Genomic DNA, 20,141 nt, shown 5'->3' with positions numbered 1-20,141 from the left:
ATAATAAAAGGTTCAAGGTTTATACTTCATCCCAAAGTTGGTACAACCTCCCAGAAAACATGTATCAAAGAAACAAGACAGGAAGTAGAATGGCAATCTAATTAGGCTACTCATCTATTTACATGTAGGACAGTCTAAGTCTAAGGCTACTAACAGGTGATCATTTGATGGCCTATTCATAAAATGGGGAAAATAAAGAAGAGTAGGAAGATATGATTCCTTCATCCATTCAGCAAATATTTACTGAGTGCGGACTATGTGTGGAGGCACTGTTCTAGGCACTTGGGATAAGATATAAGCAATAAGTAAATGTCGTGGTAATATGTTAGAAGATAAGTGCTATGGAAAAAATTAAAAGTAAGGTGTGGTAAAGTAAAATGGGAGTGCCGGGTGCAGAGGGGCATGAACGTGGCTTACAACTTTAAATAGGGTAAACCCCACTGGGAAGGTGATATTTGAACAAAGACATTATTGTGGTCCACGTAAATAGACATAGCCCATGTAGATACATCCCCAAATTCTTCGAAACAGATTCCTTTAAGAAGTGGAACTGAATTATCTTCCTTTTAGTATGACCTGGACTTAGTGACTCACTTCCAATGAAGAGAATACAGCAAGATAGTGACAGGATGTCACTTCTGAAATTAGGTTATAAAAAGACTGCAGCTCCATTTTGGTCTTGGATTCACTTTCCCCATCTGCCTCTCGGATCACTGGCTCTGGAGGAAACCAAGGCCATGTCATGTGAGCAGCCCTATGGAGAGGCCATGTGGCTAGGAAATGGAACCTCCTGTCAGTAGCCACATGAGAGAGCTTGGAAGCAAATTCTCTAGGATTTATGATGACTGCAGTCCCAGCTGATATCTTGACTGAAATTTCATGAGAGACACTCAGCCAGAATCACCCAGCTAAACTGCTCCTGTATTCCTGACCCTCAAAAACCATGTAAGATAATAAATGTTTGTTATTCTAAGTCATTGAGTCTGGGGATAATTTGTTACACAGCAATAGGTAACTAAAACAGACATAAAGGAAGTGAGGGAGGTGGCCATACAAATATCTGAAGAAAGAACATTCCAGGCAGAGGGAATGGCCAGTGTAAAGGCCTAAAGGCAGGAAATGCTTAGAATGTTAAAAAAAACAGTAAGAGGCCAGTGTGGTGGCAGTGGACTGAGTGAGGAAGAGAGCAGGAGATGAGATTGGAAAGGTAATGGAGTCCAGATCACGTAAGGTCCTGGAGGCCATTACAGGGTCTTTGGATTTTATTCAATAAGTGAAAGGCTGAGCCAGTGAAGGGCACTGAGCAGAAGAGTATCATGATGTGACGACTTATATTTTAATAAGATTGCTTTGTTAGTAATAGGCCAGTAGGAGGCAGGAGTAGCAGGAGGGATACTAATAAGGATGCTATTGCCATAATGCAAGTAAGAGATGAGGGTGGTTCAAACTGGTGTGGTAGCAGCAGAGGTGAGATTACAGGTATATTTTTAAGGTAAAGCCAACAGGACTTCCTGGTGGACTGTATATAGGAAATGAAGGAAGGACAGGAGCCAAGGATGACTCCAATGTTTTGGGCCCAAGAAAGTGAAAGTATGAAGTTTTCATCAACTTAGATGGGAGGGAGTTGTTTAAAAAGCAAATTTGGGGGTAAGATTAGGAGTTCAGTTCTAGACATGTTGAGTTTAAGATGTCTATTAGACTTCTACGTGGAAATGTTGAGCAAGCTGTCTGGAGTTTTAGGGTAAGGTCTAGAATGAAGATAAAATTTGGGATTTATCAACAAGATGATACTTAAAGCCATAGGAATAGTTGAGATCAATAAGGGACTGAGGGGAGAAAAGATAAGAGAACCAAGGACTGGAGCACTCCAGCATGAAGAGGTAAGGCAGAAGAAGAACCAGCAAAAGATCTGAAGATGAAACAACCAATGAGGTAGAAAGAAAAACAGAAAAGGGTTATGGTGTGGAATCCACGTTAAGTATATTGAGGAGAAGGGATTGACAAGCATTATACGCAAACACCTAAACAGGAAAGGATCAGCCAACTCAATTGTTCCCTGCCTCCCTACCCTTCCTTTTCATGTCTGCATCCTCCCTATGCCAAATGCTATGGAGAGGAATGCACAGGGGGCTGTGGGAATAGCCAGATAGTGCACCTATGCCTGGAAGATGGAGAGCAGACTGAGGGAAGGAAAAATTGTCATGGAAGGCTCACAAAAGGGATGATGCCCATGCAGCGTTGGGAACGTTGAAGAGGAGTTCGCCATGGGATAAGAGAGAAGAAACACCTGGCAAATGGATCAAGATGTGTACAAGCAGGAAGTGGTCAATACTTCCATATGAGGAAAGTGCAGGTGCTATGGTGAGTAACAGAGGATCAGGCGCAGACTGAGGGAAGGAAAAATTGTCATGGAAGGCTCACAAAAGGGATGATGCCCATGCAGCATTGGGAACGTTGAAGAGGAGTTCGCCATGGGATAAGAGAGAAGAAATACCCGGCAAATGGATCAAGATGTGTACAAGCAGGAAGTGGTCAATACTTCCATATGAGGAAAGTGCAGGTGCTACGGTGAGTAACAGAGGATCAGGTGCAAGAGGTCAACAGCACCAAATCATGGATGATTTTGTGAGGCATGCAAGGAGTTTGAACTTTATCCTGTAGACAACTGTAGGCAACTGGGATCTACTAAAGGACTTTCTGCAACAATGACATAATCAGGTTTCTGTTTCAAAGAAATCACTGACGTAACTGCAAGTTCAACTGGAGAGGAATATGGACTGCCTGCAAGACAAGTTAGGAGGCTTTTCATGGTCAAGCCAAAAAGGGACAGGGGAAGTAGCTAGTCTAAGGCAATGGAAGCTGGAATAGAGAAGAGAAGGCTCAAAAGATAGTTGGTAAGTTAGGCTTTGGAAGTAAAAAACAAAGAGAAAAGTGGGCAATTCCCAAATTTCTAGCTTAGAAAACTGAATGGATAATGGCACAATTCCCCAAGATAAGGAATTTGAGAAGAGAAATGGGTTTAGGGGAGTAGATAATTCATTTTGGACATGTTTAGGGTGTTGTGTATGTGGGACATCCAGGTGAAAATGTCAAATATGCAGAAAGAAATATGGGCCTGAAATACAGTAGAGAAATAAAACTGGTACTCAGCAGTGTACTAATGATAGTTGACCTTGGGGTCTGGATGAGACAACCCAGACAGAGAGTGAAGGGTGAGGGGATCAAGGACACAACCCTGGATAACACTACCACGGGGCAGGTAAAGGATGGAGAGACAGCCAAGGAGACCAAGTAGAACTGTCTGTGAATGAACTTAATAGGATGGCAATTTTCAGGTTACAGGGCTGCCCATCTTTCCCAGGTGTCTTTGATATAACCTCTAGCTTCATAAGAGCAGCAATGAATATCTTCATAGCTTGAAGTATCTGCTCTAGAATCAGGCTGCAACCAGACAGGGGATGAAGATAGTAACTAAAACTAGACAGGATACAACAACGATGGCTACATTTAGGATGCTGAGTCAAATCAACGTTAACCATAGCCCCCAAATTTCTTGGTTAAGGTATTATACTAAACAGATTATTTAAGCCTATGAAGATAGAGAACTGCAAAGTCTCTATCTTTGGGAAGGGTCCCCTCGCAAAGGAAGCAACTTCACGCCACTGCCCAGGTTTTGGTGTCAAGGGATGATTCCTAGCCAGGGGTTGCCAGCTGCAGAGGGCGGGGCTCTATTTTGGGCTGCCTGCTATCCCTGAGCCTGGCCGTGTCTGGTTTGAGCAGCATGCAGCCCCAGTGACTCACACACCCATGCAAACCGCCTGCGGCTCAGTGGCATAGCCTCGGAATGCCAGCCTTAGGCCAGCTCCCTCCGCACCCCATTACACTGGGATAAATAAATAAAGAGTCCGCCAGCAGCCGCACAGGATGATGGCAACCAGATGGAAAGAAAGAGGCATGAACAGGACCAGGGGAAAGAACTCCCTCCAGTGGACTACACTGAGAGTGGGCTATGCCAGTCTGCTCATCCTAAACTTCCTTTTTAACACAGTTCCTCCTGCCATGTAATAACAGTCCCCAATTCCTTTATTCTTCTTCCACTCCTAAAGTGCTTCTCAACCCCTTGTCCTAGGAAATGCAATATACGGAGATCTTGCCCTGTATGAGGATCGTGCCAACAACCACCACATCCAGACCTGACTTGCATCCACATTGCCAGTACTCCCCCTCTGGTTATGCCACTATCAATTGGCACTCTTGGGTTCCCTGGAAATGAGAAATCAGAGGTTCTTAGGGAGAGAGGAAAAATAAAAGGACCAAACATGGGGAAGTAACCCCGTTCAATCCTTAAATATTTTTCCTACTCTCAGTATCCTAGAAACCTCCCTGTCCTTCTGCCCCCTGTCCCCTATCTCTACAACTCTTGCTAGCAATATTCCCAATGGGAATGGGAAAAACTGACCCCAGGCACTGACCGCATGGCCTGCTGACATCGGCCCTGGCCTCCCTGCACTTTTATCCCGAGTTCTCTCTCTGGTTTGTTTATCTTCCTATTCTACATTGCTTATTTTGATGGCACATCCTTTCAGTTGCCTTGGTGACCTTATGACCCTTCTGTGTCCTGTTTGTAGGAGCCTGAGCAAGCAGAATAACTGAAAAGATGCAATAACCATAAGAAATTCTACATCGCCAGTAGAAAATCTTTCAGTTCTAACACCTATGCAGGACATTCTGAGGGCAGTGCAGTGACCCTAGAGATCACAAGAATTCCACGTTACCCTAGCCCTCATGTCTCCCCTAACTGGTGTGTACAACCAGTTAAAGTAGCAAAACAAAATAGCGAGAATTCTAGACTGAAAGTCAAGAAATATGGAAGGTCCTAAACTTACAGTTACAGCTATATGACCTTAGGCAAGTCACTTAACCTCTCTGAGGCTCAATTTTTTCATGCATAAAATGAAAAGCTACAACCACCTATCTTTTAGATCCTTTCAAGATATAATAAAACTCTATAAGTCTAAGAGGTTGATCCACCCAGAACCTAGAGGACCAGTACTCTTGAAGTAGTTGGTTCCAAAATACCAATACCCTTCCTGGGCTAGCACCTGGATTCTACATGCTTTCTCATTCAGTTCTGCAGTGCTCCTCCCTACCCCAATGGTATAAAAGAGATATGCCTCCAATTTCAACAATGCGAAAACAATGGCTGTGAGAGAAGTGATTTATCCAAAACTGCTAAATAAAACATGAGAATAACTGAAAATCCGAAATATAGGTCTAAAAAGCAACACTGTATCCACAGGCCAAACTGCCATAATTTTCATAAAATCCCCCTATGACAGATTTATTAAAATATTCATCTACAAACTTATTGAGAGCCTACTAATTTCTAGGCACCATGATCAGTGCTGGCAGTACAGAAATGCATTCAACACCGTCCTTGCCCCCAAAGAGTTCATAGGTCAGTAGAGGAAAAAGCCATAGTCTTGCAGACATGCAAACAGTAATATAAAGTTATAAGTGGTAAAATAAAGGTATAAGGCAAGGTACAATAGTAGTATGGAAGGATTATCTCTACAAGAAGAGTCTAGAAAGGTCTCAAATAGAAGCTGAAACTGACACTTAAAAGCCTAATATAAGTTTAATTCAAAAGGTAGGTAAGGCCAGGGCATTGGGCATTCTAGATAAAGGGAAGAATGCGTACAAAGACATAAAAGCAAGAGAAACAGCATTTGGTGACATTAAAAGTCATTCCATATGGCTAAAGCATAAAGTACATAGAGAAAAATGTTTAGACATCAAGCTGACAGGTACTCAGGCACTAAATAACAGACCTCTCTGCTGGGATAAGAATAAGCCTTGCATTGTTTAACTAAGGATTGAGGCAGGGAACTAGTATGACATCCCCAGTATATGTTAACCTCCCTTACTACCCAAACTTAGAGACGGGGGAAGCTATCTGAGAGAAAAATGGACTAGGAAATCTCTCTCTGTCACAAGTTCAGGTTTAATGGTCTCTCTTTCCCATAAAGACTTGAAACCTATTCTGCCTCAGGACTTAGTAATACATGTTTTCCTCCTTCTCCATAGTTACAATCGCTTCAGTAAATGGACTGAGCACCCATATATTTTGCTCTTAGTGTTAAGACCCCAAGCATTACAGTTCAATCAACGTAGAGAGGCAGAACAGAAGGTTCCCAATCAAGAACACCTGCTTTATGCCTCGCCCTGTGAAAAGTGCTAATTTAGGGTTAAAAAAAGGTATGAGACCCAGATGCTGTCCACAAGGAGCTTACAAATTAGCCTAGAAGACAAGACAGAAATGTGAATAATCTATACATAACACGATATTATAACAGCATTGTTTACTTACATAACAAAGCACCAACTTGAGTAACATGTACTACTAGTAAATGGGGCAATACTACTAAGGTACTAACTATACAACCAACAAGTCCCAGGAGAGTTAGGGAAGAAGATCAATATTGACTATTATTATCAAAGGTCACTGTTATTAATAATCCCTGTTTGGCATTTAATAGATGTTTCTTTTGGCCAAGCTCAATCCTTAGAAGGGAAACCCAGGCAGGAGCTTCTGACAGGCCACAATTACCTACTCCCCATTCATTCCTTTGCCAGTCCCCTTGTATAAACACTGTGATTTTCCACAGCCTACTGTGCCCACAAGACAGTCCCCAAATGGTAGCCCTGAGCTTTTTACCTTCCTCTACTACTGGATGCTGCAAGGGCCTAGACAAGTAATAACAATGACCCTCATGCACCACAATCAGGACCTGTGAGCAGATCTCAACAAGCAAAAATTTAACAACTGGCCTACCAAGCTTTCCAAGATTAGAGAATTCCAAATGAAATCCCTTGGTACTTTAACAGAGATGTTTTATAAATGTTAATCAGCCCACTCTTGCTTTTTACATTCTTTCCCTGTTCTTCCCCCATCTTCCCTTTGTACATCTCAAGCTTTATCAAACTTTCTATAGGCAACTTTTTCAGACAAAGGGCCTCCCAACCACACAAGCCACCTAACATCCAAAATGCAAGTTGCTACTCAGGCACCTGGGAAGAAGAAGTAAAGTAAAGTTGCAGAAAGAAATAGCAAATACCCTACCTCTACCATAAACTGTTCCAAGAAGGAATTTTCTTCAAATGGCTCTGTCTTCAATCGATCTGTAATAAGGAGGAATACAGAAAAGAAATATGAGTGTTAGGATGAGGTTCTTACCTGTGAGATGGAAAGGGGACAGAACCCAGGACACTTCTTGGGAAAGAGGAGAAAAATGCCACACCCAGAGATCCTAGTACAGTGTGAGAAGAAAAGTTGAGAGTATGTGGGCAAATAGCAGGAGGACAGGGAGATCAGCAACAAGTGGCAGGTTCAGTGGCAGAGCCTGCTCTAGGAGTCTAGGAGTTTTTCCTGTCACAAAGACAAAGGTCAAACTGAAATTTTATTCTGAAGCTGGAGCTATGCTGCTTCCTAAACTCCCAAGTTCATGTTGCCCTAGTATAATTTTGTATAGCTGTTGGCTTCCTTCCAAAGTCTTTACTTGCCATTGCCTAGGGCATGTCTGGACTCGGCTACAGCTTCTGTTGGCCACTAGGGCCCCAGCCAGGTACTCGAGGCAGAGAGAAGTGATGCACAGTATCAAGTCTCCAGTTCCCAGTCAGTTCTTCAGTATCTGAAGGAAGCACCTCTCTAATGCAAATGAGTCTCCCCCTTTCCTAAGATCCTTTGACTATGTGTACCACTCCCTACCCAACTCCTCCAAGAATGTCCTCTCACCTCGGCTCAGCGTAGCCCCACTCTCCTGGTAGTCCTGGATCTCTAGATCTTTCATACGAAGCAATGCTGCTAGCTCCCTCACTTGGCACTGCAATGTCAGACTCATGCCCATCAGAGGACGAATCAAATGTTGGGAGACCTTTCGATGGAAGAGATATCAATTAGCCAACAGATTCTTTCAAAGTACTACCTCATACTATATTAAGTACTAGAAAAAATATCAAATAATAAATGTTTTCATAGGAACTTACAGTTTCATAGGCAAGCAATCCATTTACATGAATGTAAACACAAACACAATAATTAAATAAATATATTAAAGAGGTTCAAGGATTTTCTTTATGGCTCAGATAAAGGATAGAAAGAATAAAGGAAAACATCCATGGATAGATAACCTAGAGGATAATTTAAAGAGAAGGATGTGATACAGTTGATAAGAGAAAGGTATTGACTCAACTCTCAGCAGAGGCTGAAAGATAAAAGCAGAAGATCCAAGTAACCTCTGTTTAGGTGTGGCTAAAATAGAGCACTCAAGTTGGAGTATAACAGAAGACAAAAATTAACAGAAAGTAGAGAGCTTTGAAGTTCAAATTAGGCCCAGACACTAATTAAGAGCCATTTCCAGGCTGACGATAGCCCAGGATGAGCCCAGAGTTTCAATCTGTTCCCACAAATGCAGCAAAGTCTAAGGTGGTGGTTGTAACAGAAGCGAACCAACCAAGAGACTAGCCTAGGAAGGAATAAATCAATGCTCTCTACACACCTTGCTTTTAACTAGAGGTAAGAAGGATGCAAACATAGCCATACTGCAGTACAGGTAAAGTGATGCTCACATATGATAATGTATAGCTATACAGAATAATCATTTAATTCACTTGTGCAAGGTGTCCACTAGCCTGTCAAAGAAAATAACTAAAATCAACAATCCATCTGTGGCCAGGGAATACTATCAGAGTATGAAGGAGGCACTATGAAGAAGAAATGCCCTTGATCAGAGGTCAGCACACTTTTTCCATAAAGAGCCAGAGAGTCAATATTTTTGGCTTTGTGGCCCATACAGTCCCTGTTGCAACTGCTCAACTTTGCTATTGTAGCACAAAAGCAGCCACAGACAATATGTAAACAAATGATGTGGCTGTGTTCCAATATAACTTTACAAAAACAGGCAGCATGCCAGATTTGGCCTGCTGGGCATAGTATGCCAACCCCTGCCCTAGATTCAAAGAGGAGTACTTTTAGACAAGTAACCCCATACAAGCTTGAAGTGTGGAAAAGCTACTAGAGTGTCCCATAAGATGTGCAAGCCAGACTCATCTGGATCAGGATCAGAAGTCTGGACTATTCAGACTTTTGTTTTCATTTTCCATTAATTTTCTAGGTAAAAGTTGCTACTAAAAACTCCAATTGTGTTGTGGCTCAAACTAAGAGGAAAAGACTTTTCCCCACATTTCTCTAAAGATAGATTAGGAAAAAAAAAAGACTGGATGGGTAGATGGGGGTTAGTGGTAGCAGCTTTTGTACCAGCACCAGGACCCAAGAAATGCAGGGGTACTGGCACAGAGTGGAAGGCCAGAAATCAAGTCCAGCTATAGATACTAGTCACTTTTTCCCATCATACTGCACACGCCAATCTGGCATTATCTTCGAGCTCAGGTCCTTAGCTAAAACTTAAACCTCCAGGAATTACTGCTCAGAATGTGACAGAAATTCATCTTTGGGAAAATTTATCTGCTCTAAACCTAACCTCTTTCCTAGGAATTGTTTTAAGTTTGGTCCTGTTCAAAATAGATCAGGAGGGGGGCCGGCCCGGTGGCGCACTGCTACAGTGCACCGCTTGGGAGCGTGGTGGCGCTCCCGCCGAGGGTTCGGATCCCCCATACAGACCGGTTCCCGCTCACTGGCTGAGTGAGGTGTGGGTGCAGCACCGAGGGTTGCGATCCCGTTGCCGGTCCCGGTCCGGTACGGGCGTGACACTGAGGGTTGCGATCCGTTGCCGGACACGAAAAAAGACAAAAAGGAAAAAAAAAAATAGATCAGGAGGAAAAATAGGTGAATACTTGTATAAAAGCCAGTAAATGTTTGGTGGGTTGAATTGAAAATATGATCACTGCTACAAAGCAGCAACACCATGCATTTGGTGGCAGCACTCAAATGACAGAAACTCCTATAATTAATAACCAGTCTCTCTCGGGGTGGGAGGTGGGGGAGGGGAAGGTGCCCTTAATAGAAATTTCTTTGAGGGGTGGTAAATATAATAACAAGAAACATTATGAGAAACAGTTTTTAATCAATGCCACACTAAGCAACTTGAAATGATCTATTGAACCCCAATGTCTACACAGCAAAAACGAAAAACAAAGACAAAAGTTTTTTATCAGTAAATGTTTTAACTGCTCAGATAATTTCATATGATTGGGTTACACCACTCTGAATTATTCAGGTATAATTCACTTCAAAGTCAGATGAACACTAAAATGATTTCCCTTAGACCAGATAGCCTTGCTCTGTTCTCAGACTTTAATGCTGGATAGAAATCTTGAAAATATGTTAATGGTCATAAGAAAGACTGATGGAAATGTGTAAACAAATGGACCAAAACAAATCCACAGACACTACAAGGAAAAATCTTGATGTGCTCTAGGAGGTCAGGGACACCCCCCCCCCTTCCTTCACAGACAGCAATATACGAAGAGATGGAGTTCAATAAGTCAATTCAACAAATACCTACTAGGTGCCTAATATGTACTCTGAGGTCTCTGCCCTAAAAGAGCTCAGAACAGTTAAGAAGGAGGTCAGGAAGTGTGGTAGATGTGGAAGCAGGAGTTGTCAATTTTTCCCAGAGGAAAAGCTATTTATAATTTTCCCCAAAGTCTTCAGATTCCCACAGAAATATTCACAAGTCATAGGCAGGAGAGCAGAATGGCAGTTATCAATCACAACGTGAATCATATCAGGTGATACAGTGAAAACAGTAATAGACTGGGAATTAGGAGATCTAAGTTCTACCTAGATCTAGGTCCTGATAGCACCTAGATATGAAAATGGCTTTAAGCTCAACTGCTGTCATGATCCTTCTCTCTATTTTTTTTTTTTTGTCTTTTGTCTTTTTCCGTGTCCGGCAACGGATCGCAACCCTCAGTGTTGCCCCCGTACCGGACCGGGGACCGGCAACGGGATTGCAACCCTCGGCGTTGCCCCCGCGCCTCACTTAGCCAGTGAGTGGGAACTGGTCTGCATGTGGGATCCGAACCCTCGGGCAGGAGCGCTGCCGCGCTTCCCAAGCGGCGCACTTATCCAGTGCGCCACCGGGCCGGCCCCCTCTCTTTTTTTTTTAATTTAATTTTATTTTGTCAATATACAATGTGGCTGATTATTGGGTTTTTTTGATCCTTCTCTTTTTTTTTAAAAGATGACCGGTAAGGGGATCTTAACCCTTGACTTAGTGTTGTCAGCTCCACGCTCACCCAGTGAGCTAACTGGCCATCCGTATATGGGATCCGAACCCGTGGCCTTGGTGTTATCAGCACCACCACACTCTCCCGAGTGAGCCACGGGCCGGCCCAAGATCCTTCTCTTTTTAAAAAAGAAGTTGGAGTATTTGCTCTCAGAGGTCTACTATCATGCTAAAGTTAAGTAATATTATGTATGTTCTCTTATTTGATCCTCACGACTCCACAGTAAGGTTGGAATGGTATCTCCATTTTACAGATGAAGAAACTGAATCATAAAAATCCAGTAGTTATCCAAGGTAATATAAGTAGTCTGAAAGTGATGGAGCTGAGTTACAAACTCAAGTCTGCTGATTCCAAAGCCTGTGCTCTTTCTACCACTAAGGAACTTTTGGATGTGACTCTCAGGAATCATAAAATGGCCAAAAAGGTGACAAATTTGAAAGTCAAAATATGGAGTATCAAGAATTATATCAGATACTAGAAAGAAAAGACAATGGGAAGGAGGAAGAAATGAAGAGAAGTTTGCCATAAGTGGAGATGGGCTCAGTGTTAGAAAGCAAAGACCCGGGCCAGCCCGTGGCTCACTCGGGAGAGTGCGGTGCTGATAGCACCAGGGCCACGGGTTCGGATCCCATATAGGGATGGCCAGTTAGCTCACTGGGTGAGCGTGGTGCTGACAACACCAAGTCAAGGGTTAAGATCCCCTTACCGGTCATCTTTTAAAAGAAAAAAAAAGAAAACAAAGACCCCCAAACTTTATATATTCCATAATAACCTGCAGAGACTTAAGAACCATTAAATTATTAATGTGAATAAGTTGTGTTGTAGAGAGCGTGGGGAAACAGGTACTCTTCTATTCTCCTGTATGGCTGGTAGGAGTTAAGCTGCATAATGTCTCTGGAAGACAATTTGGCATTGCAGCAAGATTAAAGATAAAAATGTTTATTGACTTAGCTATTCCACTTCTAGAACTTATTTACATATTTATATGCAGAAAAAGTAAATACAAGGATATTCACTGTATATTGCAACAAAAGACTAGAAATGACTTAAGTGTCTACTAATAGCAGATCAATTAAATACATGTTGATATATCCATTAAATAAAATGCTATCTTAACATTAAAAAATATTAAGGCAAGGGCCGGCCCGTGGCTCACTCAGGAGAGTACGGTGCTGATAACACCAAGGCTACAGGTTCGGATCCCTATATAGGGATGGCCGGTTGCTCACTTCGGAGAGCATGGTACTGACAACACCAAGTCAAGGGTTGAGATCCTCTTACCGGTCATCTTTTAGGAAAAAAAAAAAAATTAAACTGACAACACCAAGTCAAGGGTTGAGATCCTCTTACCGGTCACTGACAACACCAAGTCAAGGGTTGAGATCCTCTTACCGGTCATCTTTTAGGAAAAAAAAAAAATTAAGGCAAGCCTTCTGAATGTATTGATGTGAGTGAACTCTAAGTTCTGTAAGTGAAAAAAGCAAGGTATTAAACAATGTGTAAAGCATGATACCATTTGTGAAAATATATAAATATACACAGATATGTATTTGATTGAGTAAAATACATATTCATACTTAATATACATACTATATATAGCTTTCTTTAAGAATTTACAAGAAGTTGATACTAGTAGTTGCTGCAGAGAAGGAAAATAAGGGACTGGTGAAGGGGGTAAAAAGGAGACCTATTTTTTTCACTGTATACCCTTAAATGCTGTTTGATTTTTTTAAATTAATTTAGTTTTTAATTGATACATATTGATTGTATATATTTATGGATACAGAATTATATTTCCATATATGCATATAAGGTGTGATGATTGAATCAGGGTGATTAGCATATTTATCATCGCAAAATCTATCATTTCCTTATGATGAGAACATTTGAGCTCCTCTCTTCTAGCAATTTGAAAACATACAATAAATTATTATTAGTTATATATGCCTAGCACTACTGTACAACACTAGAGCTTTTTTCTATCTAGCTCTAATTTTGTATCCATTAACCAACCTCTCCTTGTCCCCCTCCCCTCTCAACCTCTAGTAACCACATTCTAATCTCTACTTCGAAAAACTCAACTTTTTAAAAAAATTTGCCTTTTGCATGAATTATCCATTCAAAAAAATTAAGTAAAAATTATCACCAGAATGGATAACAAACAAAAAGTATAACCATGTGACCTCACAGACATACACACAAGCCTGAAATAGTACCTGCCTATATCCCTGCCAGTATCCACAGGCTCTGACTTTTTCCCTATAAAGCTCCCTTAGGTTCAGGGGTTTCCCTGGGATGGCATTCTTCTTCTTTTAATGATAAATATTTTATTTTACTTTTTTGTTTTTCTGGCAGCTGGCTGGTGAGGGTATTCAAACCCTTGACCTTGCTGTTATAACGCCATACTCTAATCAACTGAGCTAACTGGCCAGCCCTGATATATACCTTATTTTAACTTAAAGCATAATTGTTAATCAATTGTTCAAAGCTAACTTCTCCTCCATGACCAGCCAAGACTCAACCCTCTCTAAACACTGTTGCCTCTTTCCTCAGTTAGAGGCATTTGCCTAGAATAACTAGCTTTCTTTTTTTTTTTTTTTTTTTTTTTTTTTTCCGTGTCCGGCAACGGATCGCAACCCTCAGTGTCGCCCCCGTACCGGACCAGGACCAGCAACGGGATCGCAACCCTTGGTGTTGCTCCCGCGCCTCGCTCAGCCAGTGAGCAGGAACTGGTCTGTATGTGGGATCCGAACCCTCGGCGGGAGCGCCGCCGCGCTTCCCAAGCGGCGCACTATAGCAGTGCGCCACCGGGCCGGCCCATAACTAGCTTTCTTTTACCTTTTTTTTCAGTTATAATATTGTTATACAAGTGTTCTTTACTGTATTCTTTCGAAAGAAGAAACTGTTAGAGTCCATCAACCTCCAAGGAGAACCGCCTCCCTATCATATTATATTGAATTTCTAGGGCCCTGTAATGGAAAATGAGACTAGCTATTACTTGGGATTCCCAAAGGCAACCCAAATGGCTTGGTCTCAGAACAAGCATTAATGAGGGAACAGTGCCCCCTGGTGTCACTTAGGAAAAGTCACAAGGGTTTTGAATGAAATAAGTAAATTGTATATAAAAAGCAGGATGGAAATATTCAATTAAAATCAACAAATGTGAGTGATTACTACATGAGAAGCACTATTGATGGGCGTCAGAAATTCAGAAATGAATGCACAGTTCTAGTACTCAAGTCTAGATCAAAAATAAACATCAGCAAAACAGTTTCTCAAAAACATCTTTGTTCCATCCACAGTCATCTATCCATCTATAGTCATCTATCAATGCCAAAGTGTCACGTTACCTATGAGACACTAAAGAAGGAAGATAATAAATGATGCCCACTAGTCTTCAGATCCCTCTGCTGATAAACCTATACCCTTAGGCCTCCCATAGAAGACCACGTCCTCTAAGTGCTACTGATTGAAATAAGCCCTATTTGTTATTCCTGCAAACTAGTTCTTAATGTCCATTCTTAATTTCTAATAAAAGCTCTTGGGGCACATAAAGCTACAAGGAAGCAGAGGACATTATCCTCCCAGTTCCTGAAAATGAGGTTTCAGGGCTGGCCGGTTAGCTCAATTGATTAGCGCGCAGCCTTAAAACACCAAGGTCATGGGTTTGGATCTCCATACAAGCCAGCCGGCCAACCCCCCCACCCCCCAAAAAAGAAAAGAAAATGAGCTTTCATATTAGACCAATGTAGGGTTCAAATTCTAGCTCATTATTTATAAACCAAGTGACTTTGGACAAGTTACTTTTAATCTCAGTTTCCTACTCTGAAAAAACAGGGACAATAGTACTTATCTTGCAGGACAGTTGTGAGGATTAAAAGATGAGACGATGTTAGAAAAGTACCTAACAGAGCTGGCCCGTGGCTCACTTGAGAGACTGTGGTGCTGATAACACCAAGGCCACTGGTTCGGATCCCTATATAGGGATGGCCGGTTAGCTCACTTGGGAAAGCGTGGTGCTGACAACACCAAGTCAAGGGTTAAGATCCCGTTACCAGTCATCTTTAAAAAAAAAAAGAGAGATGGGCCGAGCCCGTGGCGCTCCCGCCGTGGGTTCGGATCCTATATAGGGATGGCCGGTGCGATGTGCTCACTGGCTGAGCGCGGTGCAGCCGGTCACAAAAAGAACAAAAAAATAAAATAAAATAAATAAATAAATAAATAAATTTTAAAAAGAGAGAGAAAAGTACCTAACTCTGGTACATACTCCACTGTTACCTGAGTGATCTTGATAAATCACAAATTGATCCTGTCAAATCTTTGTTTAAAGTTTTTCAATGAATTCCTGTTGCCTTTGGGATAAAATCCAAAACTCAATAGAATCCTCTACGATCTGGCCACTGCCTACCTTATTTCTCATGTCTTCTTATCTATACTGCAGTCATGAAGTTCCTGAACTTGCCTCACACACATCTCCACACCTCTTGCCTACAATAAATTTTCTCTTTATATTCTCCCAACTAGTTCCTAAACTCAGCTCAGAAACTCTCTCTTCAAAGAGGTTTTCTCTGACCCTCAAGCCATCTTGGGCCTACCGCAAAGAACTTATCACACTTTATCACAATTTTCTGTCTGTCTCCTCAACTAGGTTATAAACTCCAGGAAGAGTTTATACTGTTCACACTGTTTCACGTCTGACACCTAATAATTAGCACAGAGTAGATGCTTCATAAATGCTGAATAAATTAATAAATAAAGACACCCAATAAAGTATGTAGATCCAAACTCTGCTCCTTTTGCCTGAAATGGATGTACCAGTCAAGAACCCTTTTTGCCTCCTGTCTGGTCAAGGAATGTTTTCTGATTGGAGAAGTTTAAATGGTGTTTGCTAAAAAACAAGAGCACATAAAGCTTCAGTTCAAAGAGCTGACATCTCCCCCTACCCTGCTCCATACATGAATCACACTTACCAGGGAAGGACTAGCTGGGATGCAGTGGAAATTCCAATAGAAGGGGAGACCAGAGAGCTCACTCCGCACCCGTAGAATCAGTGCCTCTGCCACATGATCAGAGGAGAAGGTAGCTTCGCTAGGATGAGCAGCGTCCTTCAACAGTGGGCGAAGCAAATTATCCAAATGACAGAGAAAAGCCGCAGGGGGAGCAGTCAGGCGCTTATTCAGCTCCTGAAGAGACAGCAGTTGTACAGAGTAAGGGTGCTAAAAAGAAACTGACTCCCTCATAAGCAATAGCAAAAGAAAGCCCTGGTCAGCATGAAGACAATGGGCATGAGAAGAAGGGAAGGGAAGATAAAAACATCAGAACAGAAAAGAAAAAAACAAAAAGCAGAGAATCACAAAGATCAACTGGCTTACTTCTCAATTCCGCCTTAGGCAAGATCAATTTACAGAAAGCCTATATAGTCCTGATAATATAGATCACATTATTATTATTTTTTTATGGTTCATTTTTATTAAAGAGATAAAAAAAGATTAAGTCCCAGACACTTAAAATTAAATGGAGTAGAAAACAATTTACTATGTTTAAGAACTGATAGATTAATAATTTTTTCTTCCCACTTATATGGATTAAAGAATGAGGTCTATAATACATGTTTACATAACTATTATTCAAGCTTTAAAACACTTGTTATTCCCCAAATTACATATGACCGAAGACATATATACAATACATACTTTTTTAAAATTTTTATTTTGTCGATATACAATGCGGTTGATTATTGTGGCCCATTACCGAAACCTCCCTCCCTCCTCCCTCTCCCCCCTCCCACCCAACAAAGTCCTTTCTGTTCACTTGTTGTATCAACTTCAAGGAATTGTAATTGTTGTGTCTTCTCCCCCACCCCAGTTTATTTGTGTATTTATTTATTTATTTATTTATAGTTCCCATAAATAACTGAGAACATGTGATATTTCTCTTTCTGTGCCTGACTTGTTTCACTTAATATAATTCTCTCTAGGTCCATGCATGTTGCTGTAAATGGCAGTATTTCATTCTTTTTCACAGCAGAGTAGTATTCCATTGTGTAGATATACCACATTTTCCTTATCCACTCATCTGATGATGGACATTTGGGCTGGTTCCAACTCTTAGCTGTTGTAAATCGTGCTGCAATGAACATTGGGGAACAGGTATACCTTCAACTTGATGATTTCCATTCCTCTGGGTATATTCCCACCAGTGGGATAGCTGGGTCATATGGTAGATCTCACTACTAGTATTTACAGAATTGCTAACTTTAGAGCTACAGGTTGTATAAACACTATCCTCCAAACGTCTTGAAACTGTAAAGACAAAAAGGCTAGTGAGATTGGGGTTTATTCTTTTTATAAAGAAGGGTTTTGGAATCAGGCAGCTCTGGGTATAAATCCTTGTTCTACAATTTACTATCTGTGGTCTTGAGCCAGTTAATTAGCTTCTCTAAGTGCCAGTTTTCTTATCTAACAATTGGGTCAGTGATATTCAATTTACAAGGTGCTGTAAAGACTAAACAAAATAAAATTTCAAGGGCTGGCCAATTAGTTCAGTTGGTTAAAGTGTGGTCTTATAATATCAAAGACAAAAGTTTGGATCCCCACACAGACCAGCTGCCAAAATAATAATAATAATGATGATGATAACATATTTCAGGCAGGTACTTCAAAATGATAATTTATGTTATTGCTTTTTTTTAAAAAAAATTACTGTGTCTGATACATAATAGACACTCAAAAAATATTTATTGAATGAACGAATGATCTCTGTAAAGAATTCAAAGATGAAATAGAAAGTCTCTGCCCACAAGGGATTTCTAAGCTAGGAGATTTATTGCTAATAAAATAAATATAAATGAAGCCAGGGTTCTAGTTTTGATTTCATGGGGGCCTAATGACTTGACTCTACTACCCCATGACCAAGTATTCTCCCTAACAAGGCCTAAGCCTGGTACCTGGGCACAGTCACAGCATAATTCCTGACTCTGTGTACTTTTTGGATGCAAATAAATCAACTCAAGTTCACTCAAGTTAAAAGGGGAAATTGTATAAAATTCCAGGAAGTGGTGTCTCATGGTACTCATGGATAGGGATACAGATAAATCTCAAGAAGGACTGGAACCAAAAAGTGGAAACCCTCCAGGAACCCAGCAAATCTCTCCTCTCTCCCTGTCTTTGACTTTCAGTTCTGTTTATCTCAAAGCCTGTTTCTTTCTATGCAGTTAGGTGTCTTCTCTCTCTAGACTGCAGGGCAGAAGGTAGCCACCCATGGGTCTTGAATCTGCATGTTTTGCACCCACCTTAATTCATATTCCTGGAGGAATCAGATCGACCCAGTGTCTTAGTATGTTTTGTACTCAGTTAACACAATACCACAGACTGAGAAATATATAAAAAACAGAAATTTATTGGCTCACAATTCTGGAGGCTGGGAAATTCAAGATTAAGATGCTGAGATCTTGCAAGGGCCTTCTTGCTGCATCATCCCATAGTTTAAGGCATCACAAGGCAGAAGGGCAAAGAGAAGGCAAGAGAGAGCAAGAGGGGGCCAATCCACTCCCAGTATAACAGCATTAATCCATTTGTGAGGGTGGAGCCTTCATGGCCTGAACTTCTCTTAAATGTCCCACCTCCTAATATTGTTACAATGGCAACTAAATTTCAACATGATTTTGGGAGGGGATAAACATTCAAACCATAGCACCCAGTTTAGATCAAGTACATATCCTGGTGAGTTCAATGGCCTCTAAGAAAAGGGAATCAGATTGGACTACAGGGCTGCCTGAATGGTAGGGCCAGTGGGTGGCCCACCATGAAGGGAGAAATGGCAGAACATCCAGCAGGTGTCCACCACATCACAGCCACAGACTGACTCTTGACCTGGTCAGCCCTAACACTGACCACAAACTGAACTGCACATTAAACCTTAATCCTGGCCCAGAAAATCCACTTTTGCTGATCTTATGAAACATATATAGCTAATAAGGTGAAGAGATCTCTGTATGTTCATTGCTTCACTATGTTTTGGAAAAAGTGTTTTTTACATAGTGAATTTTGTTTGAAATCATGTTTACTTGCTGCAAAATATGAGCAAAACCCAAAAAGATCAAAGGAAAAAATCTAGTTATTTCTAAACATTCATAAAATGTGGATATTTCCAAACATTTCTGCTATGGATCAAATGTCCCCCCAAATTCATTGAAGCCCGACCCTCATTGTGACATGTAAAGAGGGTGGGCAATCCTATTATGGTCAGTGAAAGGAGGGGCCTTGAAGAGGCGATTGGATTGTGAGGACCATGCCTAGTGAATGGATTAATAATGGTGGCCATGGGTATGGTCCTGAGGGCCATATTCTCTTCAATCACTCCAGGCACAGGAAAAATCAGAGGGCTGGGATCACAATCAAGATTTTACTTGGTCAAGGAAATTTTTTTACTCTTCACGTTATCTCTTCAACAATCATCTGTCTCAACACTGAATCTATTTACTTTGCCTTCCATCAAGTTCAAGAGTATATACCTTCTTGTGGCTCCTGCCATTTGTAAATCCCTTCTCCTTTGTCTTCTTCAGAAGTATCATGGGAGGTGGGCTGTCCACTGCCAGTCCATCCATATGGAGTGAGCCAATTACAGTCTACCTTTCTCACTGAATACAACTATCACTATGAACAAAATGAAAAAAAAAAAAAAAAAAAGAGTATCTAAGGACCCCGAAAAGTAAACAATAGGTGGGAAGCCCCTACCACCTGGCAAAAGACAGGAGCACACACAGGGTCCTAGGCAGGAGTTGTGGCAACACCCCCACACAGCAAAAGACAGAAGCACACCAAAAACACCACATATGCATGGGTGGCTGGAAAGATTTGGAAAATTTGCATCCTGGTCATCTGGTAGAAAAG

The 20,141-nt window shown here is 41.3% G+C and overlaps 1 protein-coding gene across 1 annotated transcript in view; it reads right to left on the bottom strand.

The window, feature by feature from the left end:
* NHEJ1 (nonhomologous end-joining factor 1) overlaps positions 1-19,855 on the bottom strand; it is an 81,483-nt gene extending 61,628 nt beyond the window's left edge. Inside the window, exons 1-4 of the mRNA XM_008582734.1 lie at positions 19,763-19,855; positions 16,221-16,433; positions 7,796-7,934; positions 7,124-7,182 (exon numbers count right to left, since the gene is read on the bottom strand). Of these exons, the coding sequence (XP_008580956.1) occupies positions 7,124-7,182; positions 7,796-7,934; positions 16,221-16,433; positions 19,763-19,855 (504 nt within the window). The remainder of the gene's footprint in view (positions 1-7,123; positions 7,183-7,795; positions 7,935-16,220; positions 16,434-19,762) is intronic.
* Between the last annotated feature and the right edge of the window lie 286 nt (positions 19,856-20,141).

Source organism: Galeopterus variegatus, unplaced genomic scaffold (genome assembly GCF_000696425.1).
Source record: "Galeopterus variegatus unplaced genomic scaffold, G_variegatus-3.0.2 Scaffold2709, whole genome shotgun sequence".
Lineage (NCBI taxonomy): Eukaryota > Metazoa > Chordata > Mammalia > Dermoptera > Cynocephalidae > Galeopterus > Galeopterus variegatus.
Note: the sequence above shows the minus strand (reverse complement) of the source record. Positions and strands in the feature narration are given on the sequence as shown.